This window comes from Anopheles maculipalpis, chromosome X, assembly GCF_943734695.1.
Source record: "Anopheles maculipalpis chromosome X, idAnoMacuDA_375_x, whole genome shotgun sequence".
NCBI lineage: Eukaryota > Metazoa > Arthropoda > Insecta > Diptera > Culicidae > Anopheles > Anopheles maculipalpis.
In genome coordinates, this window is record NC_064870.1 from 11,682,942 (window position 1) to 11,707,193 (window position 24,252).

At 41.9% G+C, this 24,252-nt stretch overlaps 7 protein-coding genes across 7 annotated transcripts in view; 3 read left to right on the plus strand and 4 right to left on the minus strand.

Moving 5' to 3' along the window:
• Positions 1–6,723, minus strand: part of LOC126561877 (uncharacterized) — a 179,114-nt gene extending 172,391 nt beyond the window's left edge. The window contains exon 1 of the mRNA XM_050218275.1: positions 6,720–6,723. The gene's annotated coding sequence lies outside the window, so the exon portion shown is untranslated. The remainder of the gene's footprint in view (positions 1–6,719) is intronic.
• LOC126560381 (protein ILRUN) lies at positions 1,211–4,103 on the plus strand. Its single transcript, XM_050216344.1, has 6 exons — positions 1,211–1,294; positions 1,382–1,484; positions 1,575–1,688; positions 3,504–3,757; positions 3,833–3,957; positions 4,068–4,103. Exons 1-6 carry the CDS (start codon positions 1,216–1,218, stop codon positions 4,101–4,103), a joined length of 711 nt encoding a protein of 236 aa, XP_050072301.1. The 5' UTR covers positions 1,211–1,215.
• Positions 6,724–9,860: 3,137 nt separating the features above from the next.
• On the minus strand, positions 9,861–14,559 carry LOC126557281 (activin receptor type-2A). Its single transcript, XM_050212997.1, has 7 exons — positions 14,467–14,559; positions 14,189–14,365; positions 13,401–13,714; positions 13,141–13,326; positions 12,726–13,065; positions 11,794–12,092; positions 9,861–10,043 (listed from the first exon to the last, which is right to left on the minus strand). The coding sequence occupies exons 1-7, from the start codon at positions 14,501–14,503 to the stop codon at positions 9,861–9,863; spliced, it is 1,536 nt and encodes a 511-aa protein (XP_050068954.1). The 5' UTR covers positions 14,504–14,559.
• A 1,534-nt stretch (positions 14,560–16,093) lies between these two features.
• Positions 16,094–16,860, plus strand: LOC126560759 (39S ribosomal protein L32, mitochondrial). Its single transcript, XM_050216716.1, has 3 exons — positions 16,094–16,184; positions 16,248–16,499; positions 16,581–16,860. Exons 1-3 carry the CDS (start codon positions 16,094–16,096, stop codon positions 16,850–16,852), a joined length of 615 nt encoding a protein of 204 aa, XP_050072673.1. The 3' UTR covers positions 16,853–16,860.
• Positions 16,861–17,710: 850 nt separating this feature from the next.
• Positions 17,711–19,316, plus strand: LOC126559841 (alpha-ketoglutarate-dependent dioxygenase alkB homolog 7, mitochondrial). The gene is made up of 3 exons (XM_050216017.1): positions 17,711–18,202; positions 18,921–19,096; positions 19,199–19,316. Exons 1-3 carry the CDS (start codon positions 17,711–17,713, stop codon positions 19,314–19,316), a joined length of 786 nt encoding a protein of 261 aa, XP_050071974.1.
• A 103-nt stretch (positions 19,317–19,419) lies between these two features.
• LOC126561744 (glutathione S-transferase theta-3) lies at positions 19,420–20,276 on the minus strand. Its single transcript, XM_050218057.1, has 3 exons — positions 20,147–20,276; positions 19,639–20,061; positions 19,420–19,568 (listed from the first exon to the last, which is right to left on the minus strand). Exons 1-3 carry the CDS (start codon positions 20,262–20,264, stop codon positions 19,420–19,422), a joined length of 690 nt encoding a protein of 229 aa, XP_050074014.1. The 5' UTR covers positions 20,265–20,276.
• Positions 20,277–21,619: 1,343 nt separating this feature from the next.
• On the minus strand, positions 21,620–23,772 carry LOC126557241 (uncharacterized). Its single transcript, XM_050212951.1, has 5 exons — positions 23,573–23,772; positions 23,272–23,502; positions 22,880–23,075; positions 21,820–22,690; positions 21,620–21,759 (listed from the first exon to the last, which is right to left on the minus strand). The coding sequence occupies exons 1-5, from the start codon at positions 23,770–23,772 to the stop codon at positions 21,620–21,622; spliced, it is 1,638 nt and encodes a 545-aa protein (XP_050068908.1).
• Positions 23,773–24,252: the final 480 nt, after the last annotated feature.

The following is a 24,252-nucleotide window of genomic DNA, read 5'->3' on the forward strand; positions in this document are numbered from 1 at the left end:
ATAGTTACAAGTGTAGGCGTCTGGACAGTGGGACGGTGGACAGTAACGGAAAAAGTGACAGTTGTGCGCTGGTCCATTCTGGCAGAAGAGAGAGCTGTCATAGGCAGTTAGGAAAAGGTGCACTTTCAGAGTGAACCGCCTAGGGGATCGGATGTGGAATAAACCAGGTGAAGATAAAAGGAGAACCACGGTGTTTCTATAATTTTACAAAAGAATATCTGACCCGGCTAAACAACAAACTAATTTTTATTTGAAATTTTGTTAATTCTAAATATCGAAATAATATTGCATTGCCCCTTGTGACACGCAGTTGAGTACACCTGCATTTGGGTAAAGGGCTAAAGAGGAATAAAGGCCTTAAAGTTGTACGGGATTCATATCATGCAAGCTTGTGTGAAAATCGTGGATGATTGTGACCATTATGCGTAGGACATAAAAATATTATTTAAATTAATCATTATTGAAATGAGGAAAGTTTTTTGAAATTATTGTTTAGTGTTGCAAAACATACTACTCAGCCATGTTCACAAACGACTGTGGAGCTTGCATGTAAGTTTGCTGCGTGCAACTTGAGGGCCTATGTTACTCTTTAGCCAAATTTTCATTTTAAATGACTGATTTAAAAAAAAAAATCTTCACTCAAAATGATTTAAGTAGAAAGTTAATTTTCTTACTAAAACCATGTTAAAACTAGTTCAAATAATGTTTTTTTGGATTTTATAAATTAAAACTATTGTTTTAATATTTTCAATATGTTCTACTCAGCCAGTTCGCAAACGACTTTGAAGTTTGCATGTGAGTGCGTTGCGTGCAACTTGTGCGCCTATATTTCTCTTTAGACGGGTAAAGGAATGCGTTTGACTGCTATCATTGTTAGCTGTCATCCGCTGCGGCTGTTCCATCACAGAAGTCCTATTTTGTTATTCGTTCGATCCGTTTGCGAACAGTTGTGCTTACAAAGCGCATTTTACGTGTAATCTTTGTGTCGGTAGGTTGGCCGGTCGGTGCTGGTGTGAAAATCCGAATTTCCCAAGCGCCTATCCGGATAGAAGACGCTGTGAAGATAAGTATTCACCCGCAACAATCACTCCGTACAATCAGAAAGCTAGTGCCGCGCTTGTGGTCAGGCATATCAAGAACAGGCCTGCTTAATCAGAACACCCGCATTACGATTCTGTGCAATCATCCTCAAACAAAAAAAAAACTACAAGCAACATGGATCACACCGGCCGGGACGCATCAAATCAGATTACGCCGGATGATATAGAGCAAAACTTTTTAACCCAGTTTAGCTGTAAGTGTTGCGAGCAAACTTTTTTTCTGCCTATGGCTGGCTGCCGTGAGTGCGAGAGAAAATTCATCTACGTTCTTTGTTTTCTAGCGATGGTTACGACGGACAAGGAAGAGCTGATTCAGCAGTTTCAATCAATCGGCGAAAACGTAAATCAATCCACGGCAACTTTCTTCCTGGATATGACTAACTGGTAATGCTCAAACCTACACCCCCCCCCTCCCCCCAACCAAGTTTTTGTTTTATTTGATGCTATATTTAAATGCGCAACCATCCCCCACAGGAATCTCCAGGCAGCTGTAGGGTGCTACTTTGACTTCATGTCCCGGCAACCCTCGATGAAGCTGCTAAACGACGTTACGGTAGGAAAGGGCGAAAAAATCACACCAAGCACAGCGTAAGTTTTGCATACATTTATCCCAGATATCGTGACAGTTAGTTTTATAGGGGTTTTCGAGGGTATAATGAACAAGTTCACCGCGATATCGATTTGTTAAGGTATATTATTGATTCAATCTGCGAGATGTTGCATCGTCCGGTTGGCTGTCGTTAGTTTGTTTGATATTTTTGTAGATTTTAGAAGAATGTCGAGCATACAATCCGAATAGTTGCCTAAACTATGGATACAAGGATTTAAAATGTGCGATTCTACAATTCGGAGGAATAATCCAATAACAACATCCGAGTAATTCTATAACTTTTGTATGTCGTCCACTTAATTATATATTTCCTCAGTTTGCCCCTGGCTATACTGGGTCTCTTATTAATAATCTCAACAATACTTAACTAAGTTTAAACCAATCTTAACCTAAACGGAACAGCAGATTTAAAAAAAAAAACAAAGAAGGCAGCAAAAGAAAAAGAGGAGAGTGCAGGGAAAATTAGAAAACGGGTGTCAACCGGGATCGAAAAGCAGGGAGGAATAGATTAAAATCAAAAGGATGGGACGAGAAGTAGAAAGTTTTGATGGCAATAAGGAAGGGATATTTACAACCCATCGCAGTGCGACGTATTTCAACATAGATTGGCAGACACTTCCTGGAGGTATGCCTGATCCGGAAGGAAAGGGAGAAGCAAAGGAACCTTTGAACGGGACTCGATAACTACGATTGCACAGGAAAGAACGGAACCAAGGAACACATTAGGTTAGAGGAAGTGGATCTTTAGGGTATGAATCCATGTTGTTGAGGAATTATGAAAGTACGAGTAACATAAAGAAGATGGGAATAGAGAATTTTCCCAAACACTTTGACTATTGCACGTAGTATGGAAATGCCTCGGTAATCACTGATTGACAACTTATCACCTTTTCATGTATAGAAATAAGCCAGGCAAGCTTCCACAAGGAAGGAAAAGAGACCGTACGTAAAGACAAATGGAATAGTTTGTTGAGAAGAGGAGCGTACGTTGTACAGCATTTTATTTAGTACAGATGCGAGAATTCCGTCTGTACCAGGCTTATAGGACAGTTTCGGCGAGAGCATTGAGGACTGATTTATCATCAATGATCCCAGAGCAGTGCCTCGGAAGACCGATCGGGATATGAACATCGTTAGATGAAGAGGTTAGATCGCCCAGAGACCGAGAAAAGTTGCTAGCGAAATGCTCGGCGAAGAGGGGCCAGATGTCGGCGGTGCTATCTGATGAATCTGGCGATGGGACCTTGAGCGAGTGCGACAAAGATTGCCCGAGCTCTGCCAGAACGCAAGTATCTGAGTGAGGTTGAGATCTGGAAAGAGAAAAACACATAATAAGGGGGATACAATGTTCCCTAAGATGAATCTGAATCCATATAAGCTCCAGCGAATTATGCGTGTTGGGTATGCTTGAGCATGTGAGCTTAGCAGTATAGGCAACAAGTACCCCGTCGCTGCTAGTGAAGGTACTGCTATCCGGAGAGCGGTCACAGCGATAAACTAAGAAATTGTCGTTAGCAAAAAGTGCAGTCGGTTTATACGTCCATTATACGCCGGTATAATAATGATATATAGTTACCTTATGTAAAGTGACAGCTGGTACTAGCTTGAATACTAATACATCATCAGTGCCGATTTGTTCTTTCACGAACGCTTGCACTTCTTGCGTAGTAGCCGTTGGGCGACAGTATCAATCGGCACAAATGTGTATCACGGCGAACTTCATTTGTTATATCCTTTCAAACCCTGATTGCCTTTTGCTGTCGATTTTTACACGTTATTCGTTCTTGGCACAGCATAAAGCTTACATGGTTGCTGCAGAACAACGGCGATATTGCGTGGCCAAACGGTTCCTACGTTGGGTTGCGTCGAATCCCAAACTTGGTGCAGGAAAACATGCCGGTAACGTACGAAGATCTGAAGTTCCACGTCCCTTCGTTACCGCCGAACGATACGGTGTCTGTTTCGGTGCAGCTCGTTAGCCCATCGAACGTCGGATTGTTCGAGACTGTATGGTGCATTTACACACCCAACGGAGTCAGCTTTGGGGGTAAGCATTTGATTGTGTATCAGAGCAAAGTGCATCCTGTTTGATCGGTTTTAATTTTTATTTTTTTTTGTACAGATAATATTGTCTCAAGGATTGAAGTAAGCATGGACGGTACGATGGCTATAACTCAGCAATTTTCAAATCTGCAAACCGAATCCACGGGTGAAGCTAATCCAGAGGGAAACACAACGGATGGACAGGTATTTATATTTGTTGCGAGCCCGGTATAAGTTAAAAAAATAATAATGTTTCCTATCTCTCTCTCTCTCTCTCTCTCTCTCTCTCTCTCTCTCTCTCTTTCTTTCTCTAGTCGAACGAGCTCGACGATAGTGAGATGTGGGGATAGCTAGTCGCAAATGCTACATCATCATAACTGTACAGACGAAAGTAATATCCCCTTTTCTCAAGTACTTTTAAAATTTTCGTCTTCGACGCTTCAACGAACGATTGTGATGCACTACAATGTTTCTTTCTAAATGCTTTTTCTTCGTATATTTTTAGGCAAAATTTATATTAGTTCCAGTCATCCATATGTCTTGGTTACACATATGTTAGCAAGATATACAAACACTGCATTTTCTCACCAGTTAGACCAGTTCTGAAGAAAAATGAATCAGAAAAATGCTCGCGGCGACAATACGGCATTAGACCGTCATAATCAATTGTAAATAAAAAAAAAGCTCGCGGCAATCAGGAAAAGGAACACGCGTGTACAGAGAAGCGAGAAGAAAACGAACAGGAGCAAGAAACAGGAAAGCAGATAGAAACGATACCGCTACCGTTGAAGCGGTGAAGCGTATGTTGAAGATCCCGAGCCAAAATTTTAATTGTTTTAGTTCCGGCAAAGCAAAACAAAACCTTTTCTCGACGATTGGAAGCACTCCCCAGGAAGCCAATCGTTTCTGCAATCATTTAAGGTTTGTTTCTAAAAAAAAAATACATCAAAATTTTGAATTTTTTCAAAGACTTAATTTATTAATAGTAATCGTAGTTGCGGAACTACGCAACTGTGGAATTAATTGAACTTTAAAAACGGAAACACACACACACACACATCAAACATAAAGAACCAGACACACAAAAACATGGTAGAAACACGCGCATCGGAAAAAATTAGCTTTTTTTTAAGATTAGTAGATAAGCGATTGTGATGTGTTATTATCTTTTTTCTCCCTCTCATACCGATGCATAAGCGCGATTTAGGTGTTTCGAATAATATTAATGGTCGTTGCAAAACAAAAACTTTAATCCTGGTTATTGCAGAACGCGTGATCTCACAACAAGGATCGTACTTGAAAAGTCTGACTTACACACATCACACGTACACAGGCACACATGCACAAACTCATTCAAACACAGAGGATAGTAAGACTAGCCAGAAATGCGCCAATGGGGCCACACAGTACTGTTGCCGTTGTCACCATTTGGTCAGGCACTTCTGTCCAACGATGGCCGAGGATTCTGTATGGAAATTTGTTGCATAGCGTTGCAAGGCATAATTTAGGATTCCGTCACTGATTAGTTAAAGCCACGGTACACGATCCGAGACGTGGAAAAGTTTTCGGTTGAAGGGAGAGCCCGCATGATATGGTCCAAATAACCCGGGTGCACGAACCGAAATCTGTTTGACGTAAAGTTTTCAGCTTACCGTGGCATTAAGCTTTCAGCGTTCTGTTATGCTCAACAGCAATATGCTTAATAATGATCCAAACCAATCTTGAACAAACTTAACGCGAAGATGTAACCGATGCGAAGAGTTGCGCAATATCTGAGTAATAATGGGGTTTAGTGTGTAAGCGAACTGATGGTTAGAGTTTTGATACTGTCTGGCCACCGGATACCGGGTGTGCGGGTGGCCGGTTTAGGTTTAGATTATTATTTTTTGTTCGTTTTACTTTTTAACAAACATTTATTGCAGCCGGTTGCCATATATAAAGCACGATCGATGTCGGTTGGTTAGAGAAGTTATTCATATTCGCGTACGAAGTGTTTTTTTTTTAATAACAATCTTACCTTTATTTTAAGTACATTGTACTCGTTTCCAAAGTTAAATAATATTTTCCGCTGCCTTTGAGGGGTTTAATAAAACCAGGAACATTTTTGTCTTTCATTTGTACATTTCATTGTTTCACCCAAAAAATCGCCTAACGAGAGAGAGAGAGAAAGAGAGAGAGACAGGGAGAGGGAAGGTGTTGTTGCTTGGGCTCTCTTGGCGCAAGATAAATTAATCCAACCCGTATCGGGGTATGTAAGTATTGAAGCGCAGTTAAAAGAGGTTATATTCGTTGCTTATTCGAAAGAATTAAGACAAATAAATGTGAGGGTTTGCCAGCCAGGAAGGACGCATCCCGAAAGTGGCAAGAGCGGTTCTCGGTAAGGTGCCAACGTAAAACAGGATTTCCGCCGGAAAGTCACAAGTAGTTAGGAAGGGTTTAGTGTGGTCGTGCCTCGTGAAGTTAAGCGAAAGCTCTGTATGTGTGAATGAAAACGATAAATATTAAACTGTACGAAACTACTACCGTTTTACCTCAGGGCTTAGCATAAATCCCAGCCATCAGTGCCTTTGAGTTGCTCTAAAAGAAATCTATTAGTAAGAGGTAATTTACTTTATCACTACATCCGAATCCAAGGACTACTGGTCGTATTAGTGGATCGAAATATTAATCCTGGAGTGCACTAGTTTCTATGACTTTATCAAACCCAGAAAATTGATCACCTAGAAACAGCGAACCTTAGAATTTCGCTGGTTAAGCTTTTATTTGTTTAGCTAAATTCTGAATTGGATGAAATCGAACTCACTGATCTATACACTAATACTTCCGCAAGTTTCTATACTTTGTCATCATCGCATTGATCCTCCAATCCAATTCTTGAAGGTCTTCGCAACTGATGTTATATTCCACCACAGTCACAGACTGATTGAAGTCCGTTACAAATTTCTGGTGGCAATATCGAATACAACAATGCGTTTATATAATTTCTTTAAGCATTCTAGTAAACAGTCAACAGTTCACGATCTTGCCCTGCTGCAACAATCCTCGTTACTGCTTATGCCGTAGCGCCGTAATCCAACAATCGCCGAGCTTTCCGGATAAATAGGAGGAGCCAGGGCGATCCACGTCCTAAAACAAGTATTTTTATCATATAAATTAAAAAAAGCAAAATGAATCGTCGTCTTTAATTTGGTTGTCAGCAATTGAGAAAGAAAGAAAACTTTAAATCTACATTGAATTTAATATAAAAAAGCCTTTTCTTCATTCCACTTTGCATTTCTTTTTGCAGCAAAATTATTTTCTCCCTCTGATGAGAAAAATATTCCGATGTCTTTTATAACAAATTATAAATAAAATTATAAGCAAATTATGCACCAACATTTGATTTCGAGTAACAGGAGAACATAGTAGGCTAACAGGAAGGCTAAATCTAGGATAAAAAAGGGAACATAATTTTTTTTCTTTCTATCATGAAAATATATTTTTGTACTTAAATGTGTGATTGTGTACTTGAAATTTTATTTTTATTTTACTCATTTTTATTCTAAACTAAAAGATCCAGCTTGAAATGATGTTCTAAATAAGGGGTATAAAATAATAAAACACATATTTTAAACATTTTTTTATTAACACAAATTCGACACTTACCGAACTTCGATTCTATGTGATAGGGGCTCTAAAATTCACTCTACTCTTGGGGCTAGAACTAAATCCACCACGTCCACCACCAGATGCACACCATCGTAGTTCAGATCTAACACGTCTTTTTTGCGTATGTGGACGGCCTAAAAAGCCAGAAAAAAAGGGTTGTCATCGTAACAGCTCCTCGATTGTCCTTCCACACGTGCCCATTAACTCCCGCGTTCGGAGTATCTTCCTCTCCAACGCGCAAAAACTAAGAACGCGACTATGGGCTAAGCGTATGTGAGTACTGGGAGCATGATGGTTCTGTAAAGGTTCCAGCTTCGTCCATCGCGACGTCATTACTTCGGCATCTGATTTACACATCCCTTCCCCATCTTCAAGGAGCGTTACCGGAAGGATACTGAGGACAGGATCTGGTAGGCAGCTTACAGAACTGTGCCAGAAGCCTTCTAAACGCTTCGCTGTGGTCAAAAGGCAACATATCATGGTTTTAACAACTCCGTTTCTTTCTTCTGAAAACGGCTGGACAACGGATCACATCACGCTCTGTTTTCTTTTTAATATATAAGATTCCTATATTTATACAATCGTGCCATTTTCAAACCGCTTGGCTCTTGTTTTTCGCTGCGCTGTTTGTTTTACTTCGCTTCATTTTACACTTAAAATGTATAGCTCTCTCTCTCTCTCTCTCTCTCTCTCTCTCTCTCTCTCTCTCTCTATCTCTCTCTCTCTCCTATTTGCCGTTCCCTCTCCGTTCGGTTAGCGAAAGTAAATGGGATTACAGTTACGTGCAAAGCAAAACATACACATTAAAAATATCATATAACATAGATATATCGTATTATAGTAAAAAAAATTACATCATGAAATAATTAATTCTAACCACGTACCACGTACACACACCTTCTTGCGCAAATAAATCAGACAAGTCGCTCCTCGCCATACGGAAGTGTGTTGCTGCTATATTTGAACTTTTGATGATGCACAAAAACGGTGGCTCTGTCCGATTTGGGTCTGGATTTTGCTTGATCGGCAACGATAAAATACCAACCACCCTTTGAACTGGCTAGCACACATATGTTTGCCCTTTTTTTTACCGGAACGTTCCTATAACACGAGAAACCTCTGTTTCGCTTCTATCCCTAGTTGCTATGTTTCTTGCTTTCTACTAGCAGCTCACTCCTGGTTTTGGACGTTATTTTCACATTTTCGACGCTTGTGAACTTGTTTCGCTTACCTCCTAACTACCATCATCCTTCGTCATTGCAGTTATCCTGGTTATAATAATTCCACTGACACCCCCCCCCACTCGTACCGATTGTTTGTCTGTTTGCAGTGAAATAAAATATTATTAATAGATTTGCACTTCATGAAACGATTCCTTTGATTTTTCTGTGTTTTTGTTTCGCGTTACTTTATTTTTTTTTTTGTTAATCGGTGGATAGCTCAAGGATCGATTTTAAACACTAAAATCATAAATACAATCTTTGCCTTGTTTAAAAGTGTGTGTCTGTATGGAAGGTTTAGGATTTAAAAAAAAAAGGGCGCTAGCAAAAGTTTTAGGGCCGTGCGTTACGTATTAGGGCAAAACTTTGTTTGTTTGTTTGGTCATTAATTAAACAACCTCCCCCCCCCCCCCCTCCCCTCCCTACCCACACCGAAACATTTTATCTGATTTTAACAAGGCACAGCTACAAATCCCGACCCTTCATTTCGGGTCGGGACCGTTGTAGTTTAACAGGATGAAAAGAGAAAAAAGAAGAATTCAAATATTAACATACCTAGCCCGTAGAGCATAACTCCTGCCAACCCCTGACCCTCAACTCCCTTGTAGGATTATTGCGCGAAAGCAGTAGATATGTCAGAAATTGATGGTTGTTATTTTGATTTGTTTTAAGCGAGGCGGCATGCGCCGTATTGTCAAATGGGTGTTAGTTCTTATGAATATTAAACAAATTTAAACAAAAAATCCATACACAACAAACGGAGGGATTGAATGTTTGGCAAAGCGGCTAAAGTTAGGCCGAAGCGAGGGGATACAGGGCAGGTGTTATGCTTTTCGTCATTACAAGAACAGAATAGTTGCCACTTTCAATTAAATAAAGCTTCAATTGTGCCAACTCTTCTCAGTAGTAGTCCCGCTGTATACATATGTGTTTTGGGTATAAATGTATTGTACCCTGATATGATATACAGTGAATGCACATACTGTATGTATAGTACTTTCCCTTTCCGTATGCATCTTCAATACGTTTCCCCCCCCCCCCCCCCCCCCCCCTTTTTACTGGAGGGAAAGTCATTAGTAGTCCTGTGTCTAGAAATCTTTATCTTCACCCCTTAGTAGTGTGTCTCATTTCCATCTCAACCGCCCAACGGTTTGTTTGGCTGAAGCGTTGATCCTAATACAGGTGTTTCGTTTGCGATTGCCATCAATGCATTCGTTTCCACTCGGCTTCCCTTGTGTATTAAAGGCCTTCCGTTGCTAGTTTCGTTGGCAGCTCGTTCGTAGTGTTGGTGGCGACAAAGAACTGTCGGGTAGGAAATCGGGCGTACTGTAACAGCCGTTCCAGCACACAGGAAGACGATAACCGTGCCTCGGCATCATGATCCCAGCAGTCTTCCATTGTTTCGCAGATCGCAATTAATCCCTGAAACGAAAACACAATGGCCGAGAGTGGTAGATTGTGAAGGTCTATAAACGATTTCTGCAAATAAGACGTTATCTACGTTTCCCGTGCCAAATACAGCAATATCAGACTCTGTGCCAGACTAGATATATGTATTGTGAATATGCGGTACGTTTATCATTTAAAGGGCATGTGGTGTTTAATGGTCTTCAGCCAACAGGACCGAGGTTCAACTCCCATCCGGACCGTTCACCCGTGGTGAGAAATGACTATCCAACTGCACGTGGTATCACGAAGTCTCGCCACGAAGTAAGCCATTAGATGGCTGGTGGCACCTAGAAGGTCGTTGTTTAAGCCAAGTGTGTGCCAAGTTGTGTTCTAATTATTTGTTTTTTAGTTGTAGTATTACGGCTCGGTGCCATATTCTCAGTGTTTTTATCTTTTTATTTAACTTTACGGTGACGGCTCTTCGCCGTATGGTCAACATGTGTTATGGGCGCATGTGTTGACTAATTACAAATTTCACAAAGCATCTTCTGCTTGAATTTAGCCTTATTCCCGATAATACTCGGTTATGTTTTAACATTAAGTGTGTCTATTTTTTAGCATAAGCACATGTATCAAACACACACACACACACACACACACACACACACACACAAAGTTGAAGTCGAAAAGACCAATATAAATACAAAAAAATAAGGTCATACAGAAATTTGTTACTCAAAGACAATTGGATAGATGGGGAAAATGATTAGCGCTTTCCTCTGGTTCACATGTTTGATGATTTAGTAAAAATAGCTGGTATCGCGAAAGATTTAACAATCGTTAATCGTTAATAGTTCATTTTGGTTAAAACAAATTCATTCCTTTAAAATAAACGACGGCACAAGACACGACACGACTCAACGCACATGTTAAACACGTGCGAAAATTTTGAGCACTCTTATAATTTTATTATTAGTCATGACGGCACGTCGTCGTATTGTCCAGCAGCCCTATGAATGACTGTTAATTTGTATCGCATACGCTTTTGATGATCGTTGATTTAGCAACGTCTCTGGACTTGTCGTTAAAAATTAACAGATGAACAGCATTCAATGGATTTCATTAAAATGGTTCAAAAAACATAGCAAACATCGACGTTTTTTTGTGTTTTCTCATATAAAAATGTGCATTTCAAAGCTTTTTATTAATAATCAATTTCACGTCTAATGACAATACGGCGGAGATCAAGGATCTCTCAAATATAAAATAAAATAAAATTACTTCACATCTAAGATTTTTTTTTACACGAATCATTCCAGTTTAGTTTATGCCTGGTTTAGTCGTGTGATTTGTTTTTGCCCAACCCAACCACAAGAACCGACAAAAATTGTGTGTCTACTTATGTTTGGGTAGGATGTGGTTTGTTTCATTAGGCCAATATCAATAACTCCAACTACAATCTTAAGTAATAGAGGATTAAATCACACGATTAAATCATTATGGTATTTAAAATCTAGACATATTTTTTGTACCACAACTAGCAGTATGAAAGTTGCGAAAAAAATAATTCTCTTTTGTACATCATCTTTGAATTACCACCACAAACAGAACGAGCATCGAATTGTTTTCTGCTCACCATCGCAGTACACAAAACACAAATCAAAGGCACTACGATTGAACGATTATGGTTAATTTTTAGCCACGGTTAACTTTTTAACGATTTCGTTCGCGATTTCTGCTAATTGTAAGAATAAGCAATTTCTTTTTTTTTTTCTCCACTTACCGCATGATGGCGCCACGGATCGAAGATACGCGGACGCAGCTTCTTCATCACCACGTTCTCCTGCATCTCCTCGAGTGTCGGATGCGGTCCGAGCTCCGCCTCGAACGGCAACCGGTACTCATCAACTGGACCACCGTGCACCGTACAGCGTGAAACCAGTTCCCACAGTACGAGCCCGCACGCGTACACGTCGATGCGCAGGAAGGCATCGCGGGTGAAGTTGATTGCGCCTTCGAGCACCTCCGGTGCCATGTACCGACGCGTACCGACCTGGCCGTGTGTATCACCGCACGATTTTCCTGTAATGCGAGACTCGTATGTTAGCGCAAATGCCCCAATTAACGTCGTGTATCATCTAGCGTGCTGAGTACGAATGGGTGATTTAAATCTTTCTAGTTTTAACAGTTTTAACAACTCTTTTACGACTCGAGTCGCAAAAAAGTGTTTAAACTCTTTTGGGATTCGAATCGCAGAGTTTTTAAAACTCTATCAGGATTCGATTCAACATCGAGTTTTGAAAACTGTTTTGGAGTTCGAAACGCAGCGAGTTGCCACAGCTGTTATGAGGGGCGTGACGTCTTTATGCGGAAATCCGAAATTTTATCGAAATCGGAAATTTTATGGAAATCCCGCCGCAACCCCCGCTCGCTCATTAAGTTAAGTTAAGTTAAAAATGGAAGTATGTAAGATCCAGTGACCGATGACAAAATATAACAACCAGATTCAAGATATAAAACTGAGATTGTGGAGCCAATTTTTACGAATCGAGTTAGTTAGCCCCAGCCTTTGAGTTAGCTTTCGGGTATGTCAAAACGAGACTCGGAAAAGAGTTGTTAAAAGTATTAAATTCCCAGTAGGGAGTGAGTAACATTGCATTAATTCTTTTTAAAAAATTGCGTTAGTTTTCATTACTTAGTATCATCCATCCTTACCTGGCGTAAAAACGAGCGCTAGCCCAAAATCAGCAATACACGCGGTCAGATCCGCCTTCAGCAGCACGTTTTTGCTCTTGAAATCACGGTGCGCGATCGAAGGCTTTAAACCATCCGTCCTGCTGCCCTGTATCTCTTCGTGCAGATGCGTGAGGCCGCGCGCCATGGTGGTGGCAATTTTGCACAGCTCGCTCCAGCTAACCGTGTGCGCCTTGAGAAAGTCACACAGCGAACCATTCTCACAGTAGGCAGTGATCAACCAAAAGTCCGTGCTGGCCATATCGATGCGCTTCTCGCAGCCGATAAACTCGAGTATGTTTGGATGGTTCATACGTGGCAGCTGCGGTGAAATTAGAAAAATAAAAGGAAATTAGTTGTTTTCTAATTAGAAGGGAAGTGCCGATGATGAAGCAACCTTAAAAATTTCCTGCTCCGTTATCCACGACTGGCGTTCCTGCATGGGGAAAATTTTAACTGCCACCTCCTGATTAGCGAGCTGCGCCCGCCACACCACACCGAACCGTCCGCGTGCCTTGATGTCCTTCAGATCGATTGGCCGGTGTGATATGTTAGTGGATGAGTTGGTAATGTCTGGCTCAACCTTAAACGACAAAAAAAAAAGAAGAATGATTAGCCATTTTTTTGTCTTCTCGAAGATTTCTTTTTCAACTGTACCGTTGGAATTTCATTGAACATCGCTTGTTTGTGGTGGATACAATACACCCAAGACATTAACAGAAACGCTGCGACAAACGAAAGGACCGTCAGGGATACTACCAGCGTTAAGCTCGATACCTTCTCAACTGACGGCTGCACCTCGGGTGCTTTCGTTGCCTCCGGTATCCATTTATGCTCCTTATTGCACAGACTGCCCCTGCAGCAGCAATAGTTGAGGTTTTTCTTCGATGTTGCCGTTGTGTCGATGCACTCCGTGTTATTGCACTCGGTCGGGTTCGTAAAGCATCCTTTCAATGTGACGTTTACCTCATCTAGAATACGAACAAACCAATCGAGATTATTAGCATTGTACGAACATTTCGGAGAAACATAAAAAGAGATTGTTGCCCAGGTAATATAGTTTATATACATAGTCATCACATGCGGTGTTGACAATACGGCGCTAGCCGTCATACTTAAAATAATTTAATAAATAAAAAGGAATTGAGGAGAGCAGAGACGGAGCATCGGTGCAACCTAGCTGGGAGGGATGCAATAAAAGAGAATTAGGCTTTGGAACGGAGGCTTGCTCCTGGCTAGGATTTTTCTGGCAGTAAACATAGTAAAGGGCCTCTCGCTTGCTCCTGGCTAGGATTTTTCTGGCAGTAAACCTAGGAAAGGGTCTCGGCACCCGTTCGAAACGATCAATGTGGATGTTGGCCGAGGGGGACCAGATCACAGAACAGTACCCAAGCAGTGATGTGATCAAGGAGACAAGAGGACACTGAATTGAGATTGTTGCTTACTGGTAATGTTGTTCGTTGTCCAAACCACGAAACATCCGACCGGCCGATCGGGTTCGGTATCTTCGCATATATCGATGCCTTCCTTGCATTCGCCATCCTTACACTGATACGACACGCATTTCAAGCTTCCCTCAGCTAAACGCGCACGGCTTAGCGAACCTTTAATTACGATTAGTACTGAAACGAGATAGAAGGTTTGTTTTCGTACCGATTAGCGCTGCTAGCGTACGTTCGTTTTACGCGCTAATGCGCAAAACGCGTTTCCGCAAAATACTTACAGGAGAAGTAGAATAAAAAATACATTAAGCCACGCATTTTCCTCCCCACCGATAGGCCCAGATCACAGTGGAATTATTCACTATTTTGCCTTCTTATTATAATTCCTCTCCAACTCGCTGTCTGTCTGCTTGTGTGTGTGTGTGTGTGTGTGTGTGTGTGTGTGTGTGTGTGTGTGTACGCGTAAATAGACACAACAGAAGGGCTTGCGCTTAACTATTCACAACCGTCGCCAGCAAATTGCATTGCATTACGCGAGAATGCTTCGCCCCAGCATCCGTGTCTCAAAGGCATCCGTGTGGTGTCTTGTTTTTTGGATGATGCACACAGCAGCAGCTTCCCACTACCTCTACCGCGCACCAGATACAAATGGCATCACACAACACAACCCGAGACAGCTTTAGATGCGCATAAAAACGAGGTTAAATGCTGGAGCAACTTGGGCACAGTATACCCACGTTGGCCGATTGAATGTTTGGTCGTTGTGGTTGAAGATGGTACGGGTACGCGGATCAGGTCGAAATTTCGGAAGCACAGCACCCTGTAAGTTCCACAAAGGAGACGGTATCGTATTGCAAGCTACCCACTGCTAGACGACCTACACAGTGAAAGCCATTTATTATTTTCCTTTTGAACGGAGTGGGGGTTTCCATAAACTCGCGGCATTTGACAACTGTTTTTATGGCACGTTTGTGTGCAATAATTAGATTTTTGCACTAACTTGCACTTTACTGAATTCAGTTTTATTTATTTTTATTATGTGCGATTATTGTTGTTTGATAATTTTTGTTGAAAGTTTCTTTATATTCTGTAGAGTAACTGTAACAATTTTTGGTAAATTATCAAAATAGGCATAATTATCGCAAAAATCTTTAAATGAAAATTCTTTTGACCTGAATCGTGTATTCGTTGTGGCGAAAATAGGAAATCATCTTGTCGAACAAGGAGCATTCTGCCGAAAATTGGAGCAAACTCAATGTTATTTTTACGAATATTTCTTAAGTATTGATTTAAAACCCAAAACCAAGTATAGCAATGTATTATTTGATAGTATAACAATCAAAATAATACCATTTTCTTCCGAAATGAAAGATATTTATAAGTTTTTTTTTTCAAAATGTTTTGCCAGCAGGCTAATGCCTGCCGAAAATTGATACAGTTGGGGAAAATTAGTGAATAGAAACTTTCCATGCAGCCGTATCTTCAAAGTCAAAATTTTGCTATAATGGAACGCAACTGGCAGTTGAAACAGATTGCATAAATGTGAAGCTTTTTTTGACACATTGCCAAACACACAAACACACATTAACGCGAATCTGGTTTGTGTTGTATTTGCATCGAGTCGAAAGGTTGGTTTCCAATTAATTTAACCATTATCAGCTTAAAAATCACTATCATCTAAATTCGAAAAAGTTTTTAAAAAACGAAGGTTTACACTCGACACCAAAGGCACACCAGAAGCTGCCGGTAATTGTGTTGCTTGTGGTGTGTTTGTGGTATTTTTTTCACCGGACCGTCCCATGCGGCTTGTTTCTTGTCAAAAAAGGTAAACAAAATCGCTTACCTAGAGCAGACGGGTCACAGAAATACAGATCTATATGTACGCATAGAAACCGCAACAGCAGCAACATGTCTCGCCTACTAACTCAGATGGTCAATACGCTACGAATGCTGGAAAATTACATTTTCGGAGGGAATGGATTTCCACCAGGTATGAATGGTTCAAGGGTAAAATAATGGGCCAACCCGTATTTACGTAACATTCCGGGTCTGTCGGTTCCAGGCGCTCTCGCAATGGTTTGCCAAACCGCACATGCACCAGGAATCGGCCAAAGTTCCGGTAATGCGTTCTCACTGCGCGATCTGATCGGAGACGGTATGCTTTGGGCAGTGCCGAAACATCGTCGTACGCTGGAGAAACGGTACAAACGAAAGTATGGTTCGCCCGAGTACAAATTGAAAATATTAACACCCAAAATTCATCTTCGTTCGTGTGCGACGTGCGGAAGCGATCATGAAGTTGGTGTGCTTTGCCGTAAGTACCAGCAACGACCTACGCAACAGCCACGTTTAATAATAACCCTTTGCTGTCCGGGTTTGTTCTTCTTTTTCTTAGCGACATGCTATCAAAAGGTACGCAAAGAAACCGAACTGATGCAGGAAAAGATTCAAACCGAGCTCGGACTAGACCCGGTCGATAAGGACGTGGTGGTACTATACGATCGGGAGCGCGATGAACAGCCGGCCGAATTTTGGCAGGGCAAACGGATCGTCGAGATGGAGAAACCGCGCCCGACATGGTTTAGCAAAAATTTGTTACAAAAATCAACCCAATCGTCCGCACCGGAACCGGACGAGCTGAAACCAGGTCACGAAAAGTTGGGCTAGGCACGGGTTGGAAGAAAGTTGCGGTGCTGTAGATTGTAGTAATGGTGTGTCGCCGTACGGAGCTATGATATCTGGCAGTAAATTAATCGTACGTTCGGAAACTCCCCGTGTGTGTTGATGTTTATTTAACCGTAGTGTCTACGACCAAAAAGATACAACCTTCGGATTTGCATGTGCATGTAATTTTAAAGAAGGCGAGGCTATTTGTTGTCTAACGAACAACGTTGACTTGCGAATTTTAAAAATTCTATATATTTTTCGCTTCCATAGTGGTAAATTCCTTCCATCTGAGAAGGCTTATCAAGCGCCAAACATAATTTTGTATATAATTATGCATTTTCCTTTTGATAGAGCCTCTAGTTGGGCTTATGTGCTTTATAATCTGGAAAAAAGAAAACTCCCATACAAAATACAAAATTGAAAAAAATACTCTAAAATCCAATTTAAGAATTTTCGTCTTGCACCAAACGGTAAAACAAAAATTCGTTTAGGCATTCTAAAAATTTAAGTGTGTACGACTTCCCTATCAAAAGATACTTAGGAATTAAAGTGCCAGACTTACCCAGGCCGGCGGTCATTTTGACAATAGGGTTAATTCGTTCCTTTGTTGACAAAATTCTCGGAGCTGCCAAATCGTACAGAGCACGATAAAACTTTCCTAACATAGAAGGCGTTGAATGGTTTGGCTTTATGAAACCGGCAAATGCGACGAAGATTGTAGCGTAGAATGATGCCTTTTGCCTGTGTTGTTCGATAAGAAGGTAAGTGTGTTAAAACGAATCAGTTATGTAAGGCTGATTGTTTATCTCATTTCAGCCTCATCGGTGCAAAAAACCCATTACAAAACCACATCCCGTCATGCTTGCCAGCTTTAATTGCATACGCGTTCCAACACACAATCCAATGCTTCTGCTCCGGAGCGTACCAAGACTGTTTGTGGTTAGACGCTTTCACCCATCCAGCATCCAATCCGAACGCGTCAAAGATACTTCCATCCCGGCCCCTACTGCTACCAGCTGTGTATCATTTTTCGGCCAGTGGCCGGAAGAAGACCGGACATCGTTTACCCTAGATATGCGCGTGCTGGAACGGTTTATAGACGAACAGGAGGAAAATTCACTGCTGGAGGAAATCGAACCGTACCTGAAGCGACTGCGATACGAATTCGACCATTGGGACGATGCGATACACGGGTATCGTGAAACGGAACGGAAACACTGGTATCCGGCCAATCGAGCCATCCTGGATCGCATCGTATCGATAGCCTTCGATGGTACCGCTATGCCTTACGTCCATGTGCTGGACCTGGCAGAAGAAGGTGTTATCAAACCACACGTCGACAGTGTACGGGTAAGTGTAGCACGTACATTCGGTATTTCTTACAAAATTTATAAACCTAACTAACACTAATCTTACGCTGACCAGACGGAGATGAAGATAAAACGGGACATGGGGTATTTTTACGGAGGACAAGAATTACATTTTCCCTTTAGTTTTCAAAATATAACAAAGCAATCGCACGAATACAATTTTACTTTGATGTTTAAGGTGTATTATATACGCTGAGCTCGTCTACATCTCCGTTTACATCTCCATTGGCCGTGAGCAATCGGCGCTCAACTGCAAATACAACTCGATCGCAGCTCGTCGAACTTTTATGACCTGCAAAACTCAATAAAAATACGGGACAAATTGGAAATTTACACGGATAGGACGGGACATCAACAATTAATACAGTACAGGTCTGGTCAGCCTACATAATCTAAACTACAGTGCAACTCTGCATGTGATAGGTACCGAGAGAACGAATATTAGACGGGTACGAAAGATCGATAAGGAGATATTAAAGTCAAACAGGCGGGATGTTGAGTTAAATTGCAAGCCGCAGAGGATCTTTGCGTCCTATTGCAGTGCAGCGTGTGAGAACGAATATAGGAGGAAGAGTGCGAAGGGAACGAGAAGAAACGAGGAGACAGACTAAAAGATTTTAATGTATAAATTGTATAATTAACAATCACGAGGCAAAAACGAAGCTATTTATCATTCGTACCATAATCTTTCCTTACAGTACTGTGGCAATACCATTGCCGGGGTTAGCTTACTGTCCGACTCCGTGATGCGGCTGGTGCGGACAAACGACGAGGAACAAACGAACGCCGAGTACCGGCAAATATTTTCCCAGGAGCGTCACAACAAATACTGGGCCGATATATTACTACCGAGGCGCTCACTTTACGTGATGCGGTATGTTTTAAGCTAAGGGAGTAATGCAAAATTTGCTTCTTTTTTTTTTCAACGATAAAATACTTTTAATAATTTTCAATATTTTCCTCATGCTTTCCCCAGACACACTGCACGATACAAATTTACGCACGAAATTCTACCCGGCAACGAATCACTGTTCCGGGATAAACTGATCAAGAAAACGCGTCGTATATCAATAATATGTCGAAACGATCCGTAACACAGGTCTGAGTGTAGTAAAATAAAGCAAATTTCAAAATAGAAAATGTAGTTGGTAAAGCAAATCGCATTCTTAACATCCGTTTTCCGTTGCTGTGTACCTTCTATAGTTTGTGCTTGGTAGCCACATCTTGAGCAATTTTGTTCACCAATTTGTGCGCTTGATCGTAGTACGGGGACGTCGATTCGCGGACACGTGCCATCCATTGGGCTAAATTCGGACGACCATCGCACGGGTTGTATCCGGCCATTCCTAAGGAAGGTATTAGCATTAGAATTCGTTAGAGCACGTGGAAATGTAAAAGAAAAAAAAATCACTTTACTCGATTGCTCGATTTCGCAGGCAGCCAACAGATCAGCCACCGATATCTCATTTCCCACGATAAACTGCGAACCACCGCCCAGAAACTCGCGCTCGATAAAGTCCAAACAGCTTTCCATCTGCGTCCGGTATTGGTCGGCCCGTTTCGGATCGATCTTGCTCCCGAACATGCGCGGCCGCAACCACATGTACTGGAAGTAGGTGGCGCAGGCGGCACGTGTATTGTGGTGCTGCCACTCTAGATACTCGTCCACCAGGGCCTGGCGCCGGGAATCGGCCGGATACCAATGGTCCGGCACCTTGTACTCCCGGCACAGATACCGGAAGATGGCCACACTTTCGGCCAGCTGTAGCTGGCTGTCGGTAATGCACGGTACCTTCTGGAAGCGGTTGATCGCCTTAAACTCGTCGGTAAGATGTTCACCTACAAAACCACGGGACGATGGAAATACCTTTGGTCAAGAAAAACAATCTTATCTGTCCGGTGCTGTCGCCCTTCCCTTCCGTACCTTTGCCCAAGTTGACCAAACGATTTTCGTAGGGAATTTTGGTTTGCTGCAAAAATATCCACAACGCCCGGGAGGGTTGGGACATCAGATCGTAGTAATATTTTAAATTTTTCGACATTTTGGCGCGATTGTTGCTGCAAAGGGCGTGCGTCTTCCGGTGCCGGGATGCGACAGTCGACTTGTACAAAAACACTATGCTTATGCTGCGGCGCTTAAAGAAAATACAAGCTCATTGTTCAAAGTTCATTCGTTGATGATTGTGATGGTGTTGGTATGAGCTAGAGATGGGAAAAATTGGCATAAAGCGGAACCAGTTCCCGATGATTCCACATAAAAATCGGAACCAGTTCTGATGCCGTTCAGAACCGTCCTAACGATCGGGAATCATCCGGAAACGTCGGAACCGGTGAGAGTGTTCGGAATTGCAGTGGGGCCAATATGAGTAATGAGTATGCGACTAGTTCCAGCAGAAGAGTTTGTGTGATCTGTACCACTAGTATCAGTTCCGAAGTTCAGCGTTGATTCTATTTCTTAGGAATCGGACCTGGGACCGGATCGAAACCGTTGATGTACTCCAGAGAACACATCACTAGTATAAGCGTTATTATCGCCCAGCATTCGCAAATAGTAGACACAAGATAATGCTCCGGATCACTTCTATTGCTATTTCTGAGCTGTGTTGCCTTTTACTTCAAGCAATAAAAATGGGCCAAAATACGTTAAGATAAGTTATCAAATTTCCTTCAGTTTTCCCAATCATGGGGGTTGGGATTAATGATTTTATTTTTTTGCACTGTAGATGTTGATAAGTTAAGTGTTGAGAAATTTGTTTAAAAAAAAAAGAACGGAATGGAATTTGTTCAAAACGCAAAAGGAACGGAAAGTGAACCTGGGGTGGCTGGGTGGGTTGTTAAGGCTTTGCCGCAGTCTACTAAAATACGGCAGCCGCAATCATACTGGAATCATGAAAAGCTCGAAACCCACAAACCGAACTGAAGCTTACTTTCCACATTGAAAACGGCATGGGTATTCGAAAAACAACGGAATTTCAAACATATATACACGAAAAGTAAGTATCAGAACGAAGAAATGGGTGAAAAGCATCAGAACGGAACGATTAAAAAAAGGATTTTAACGGAACGAATAAAAAGAAATGTAATTATTTTGCTAGGTTCGAACCAAAACGGGCAACACTAGTTGCCCATTCCGGTTCTTTTATACACTAGGTCTAGTTACCCATTGAAATAATAGGACTTATTATGGAATGTGCTCTAATAATTTGAAATATCAGTATAATACTGATAATATAGTTTTTATTATGAAGTTTTATCACAAATCATTCAAGCGTCCGTTCATTTAATTGATACAAGTATTCAGTTTTATAAATCTGTCAGGAATACTAAACCTAGAGTAATAAATAATATCATCTATATATGGTACGTTGAGATAAGCGCTTCCGGCAACACTAGCCTGCTACTCCAGGATGTTTTCCTCCAAAGCCGCGGTGGGCGGGTTCGCAAAGAGAGAGAACTGAGATTTGCTAGCTAGAAAATCGCGATCTTTGTTGTACTTATTTTGGCTACAACGGTACTCATACTTGACTGCCGAATATTCTTCCCCATCCGAATCGACCGGCTGTTGGGTGACAGGTTGTAAAGCACTCATCCTGTCACCTATTGCACCATCCCCTTCCTCATCCGAATCTAATGGCTGCTGGGTGACAGGTTCCAGCTCGTCCATCAAACGAATGCCCTTTAGTTGCAAAGCAGCACGCTCGCGCTCCCTAAACGACTCTCCAACCGGTACGAGCCGTTCCCGCAGCTGTGCCAATACGGGTGTAAAACGATTTTTCATCATCCGCTTTGCCACATGCTCATCCTCGAGCTCGAGATTGTACAGTGCGGCACAGCCATCGTCATCTTGCTCTTCCGGTTCGGTTCCGGTGTTTAGGAAAAACTCATCTTGGGCTGCGAGTAGTTCCTCTTGTTGTTCGCGCATCAACATATGCAACGCTTCTTCTGGATCAATAAGTAAGGGCGCGCTTTGCTGATTATCCCCGTTGATGGTATTTGGCTCGGTACAGTACAGCAGTTTTTTGATCGTAATGATCAACCGGTCACATTCATCGAGCCGTGTACTCAAGTAGGCTTGAAAGTTAACCAGATTGTTGACGGCTTGCTCGAGCCGTATACGGTCTTGCTGTGAGTCGACGTCTTCAATCGCTTGGATCGTTTGATCCAAAGCTACGGCATGTTGAATATTGACCGACAGTTTTGCCGCAAGCTCGAGTGACTGCTGCTTCACCGGGATTAGCTCCTTCTGATTGACGCGGCTTGGCTCGTGTAACGTACAGTTGGAGATATCTGCTTGGTAAAATGGGATCAGTGCAAACTGCCGTTTCAGCGCCGCAGTAAGCTGTTTAATACATCCAACGAAACTATTTGTCTCGTCCTTTACCACACCTAGCGTCATATCGCTGGCGAAGGATAGTGTCAGCAGCATTAGGCAGTGAGACTGCATGTAGAGAAATATATTGTACAATTCCTAGAACAAAAACGCATCAAAATTAGTAATTCTGCAGTTTTGATGCTCTTCTTCTAGTAGGTTTAACGACCTCCGAGGTCACGCCGGCCACCTAAGTGGCTTACTAGACGAAGTGGCTGATATCACGTGTAGTTGGATTATCTAGTGTCTTCACTACGGAATAATTTGATATTAACCGTTCAAACTTACTCTCATTGTGCCTTGGTGGCCAACAGTTTGTTGGAATACGTCGCAGTTGGCCAACGATTCCATCGGGTCGTAAATCTTTACGAACTGCTCGTGTAGTTTCATTTTCGCTTCCAATTTCTTAACGTAGTCGTACAGCGCAAAGATAGCCTTGGTGCTGTTTTCCGCACACTCAAAAAACATCTCTTGTTGAACTTCTCTGAAAAAGAGAATATTAAGGAGTTATTTTCATTGCTTTCGTAGCGGTCTCAGAATCCTCCGGACCGTCTTCCCATTTTATTCAGCTTCCGTCCATCCAGTACACGGGTTGAACAAAGTTCTTCTATGGGTACACCATAGAACAGGGAAAAAAGGGTTAAATTTCGGAGTGGTTTGATTGGCAACCTTGCACGAACCTTATATCACCGATAAAGCCGATACGGTCGTTTCCGTAAAACATTTCCTTAATGCACAGCATCATCTTTTTCAACGCACCATCGTACGCTTCGAACGTTGCCAAAATCGTGTCGACTTTCGTCAGATCGTCATGGTAACAGTAACTTCCGTACGCCATCGCTCCCAGCACTAGCGCGGACGTGGTCGATGCTACCAACTGCCAGCGGGCTGTTTCACGCGAAAACCAGCATCTGAAAATGATTTTGACACAATTATTAACATATAACAATCTACATCTTCCTGCTGAGGTTCGATGCGTACCGGGTAGCTGCCGCAATCGACAGAATGCATCCAGAACCGAACACTTTGAACGTTGCCACCGGTAGCGGTGATTCGGTCGAGCCGGCGTCTAGCTTGAGACTCAGCTCAGCCAATTCCAGATGGTCCGCGAACATGCGCCGGGAAGAAAGCATCTTCGTAATGCATTGCATTTTCATATCGGAATATTTGTAACGATTCATTTTGCACTACTTCCAATTGGTCACCTTTTTTCTTTTCACTACAATTTTCTTCGACTATCCTCGCGCCAACCGTATCCAAATGCCGGCAGGTTGCTATGATTGCTACGGACACTGTTTGACAGGTGTCTTCGTTGCGACTGATTGACAGTCGGTGCGAGCGCACATTGTTCGAAGGCGGGCATTAAGTTAAAAAATTATTATTTTGTTGTAACAAAATGTAACAACAAAATGTTTGAAACAATTGATAGAAATGTGAACCACGGGTATAATAAGATTTTTCAGAATTTTAATACGAGCAAATTAAAAGTTCAAGGCGTTTCTTTTTCCATAAAAACCGTTACAGAACGCCTCGTTCTTCATAACAAGAAAAAAACAAAGTTACCTGACACATCATTAACGGTAACTGGTTTTATTCAAACAAAACCCCTTTAACTTCTTATTTACTAGTAGTTAAATTCTGAAAATTGCGCACCACACTTG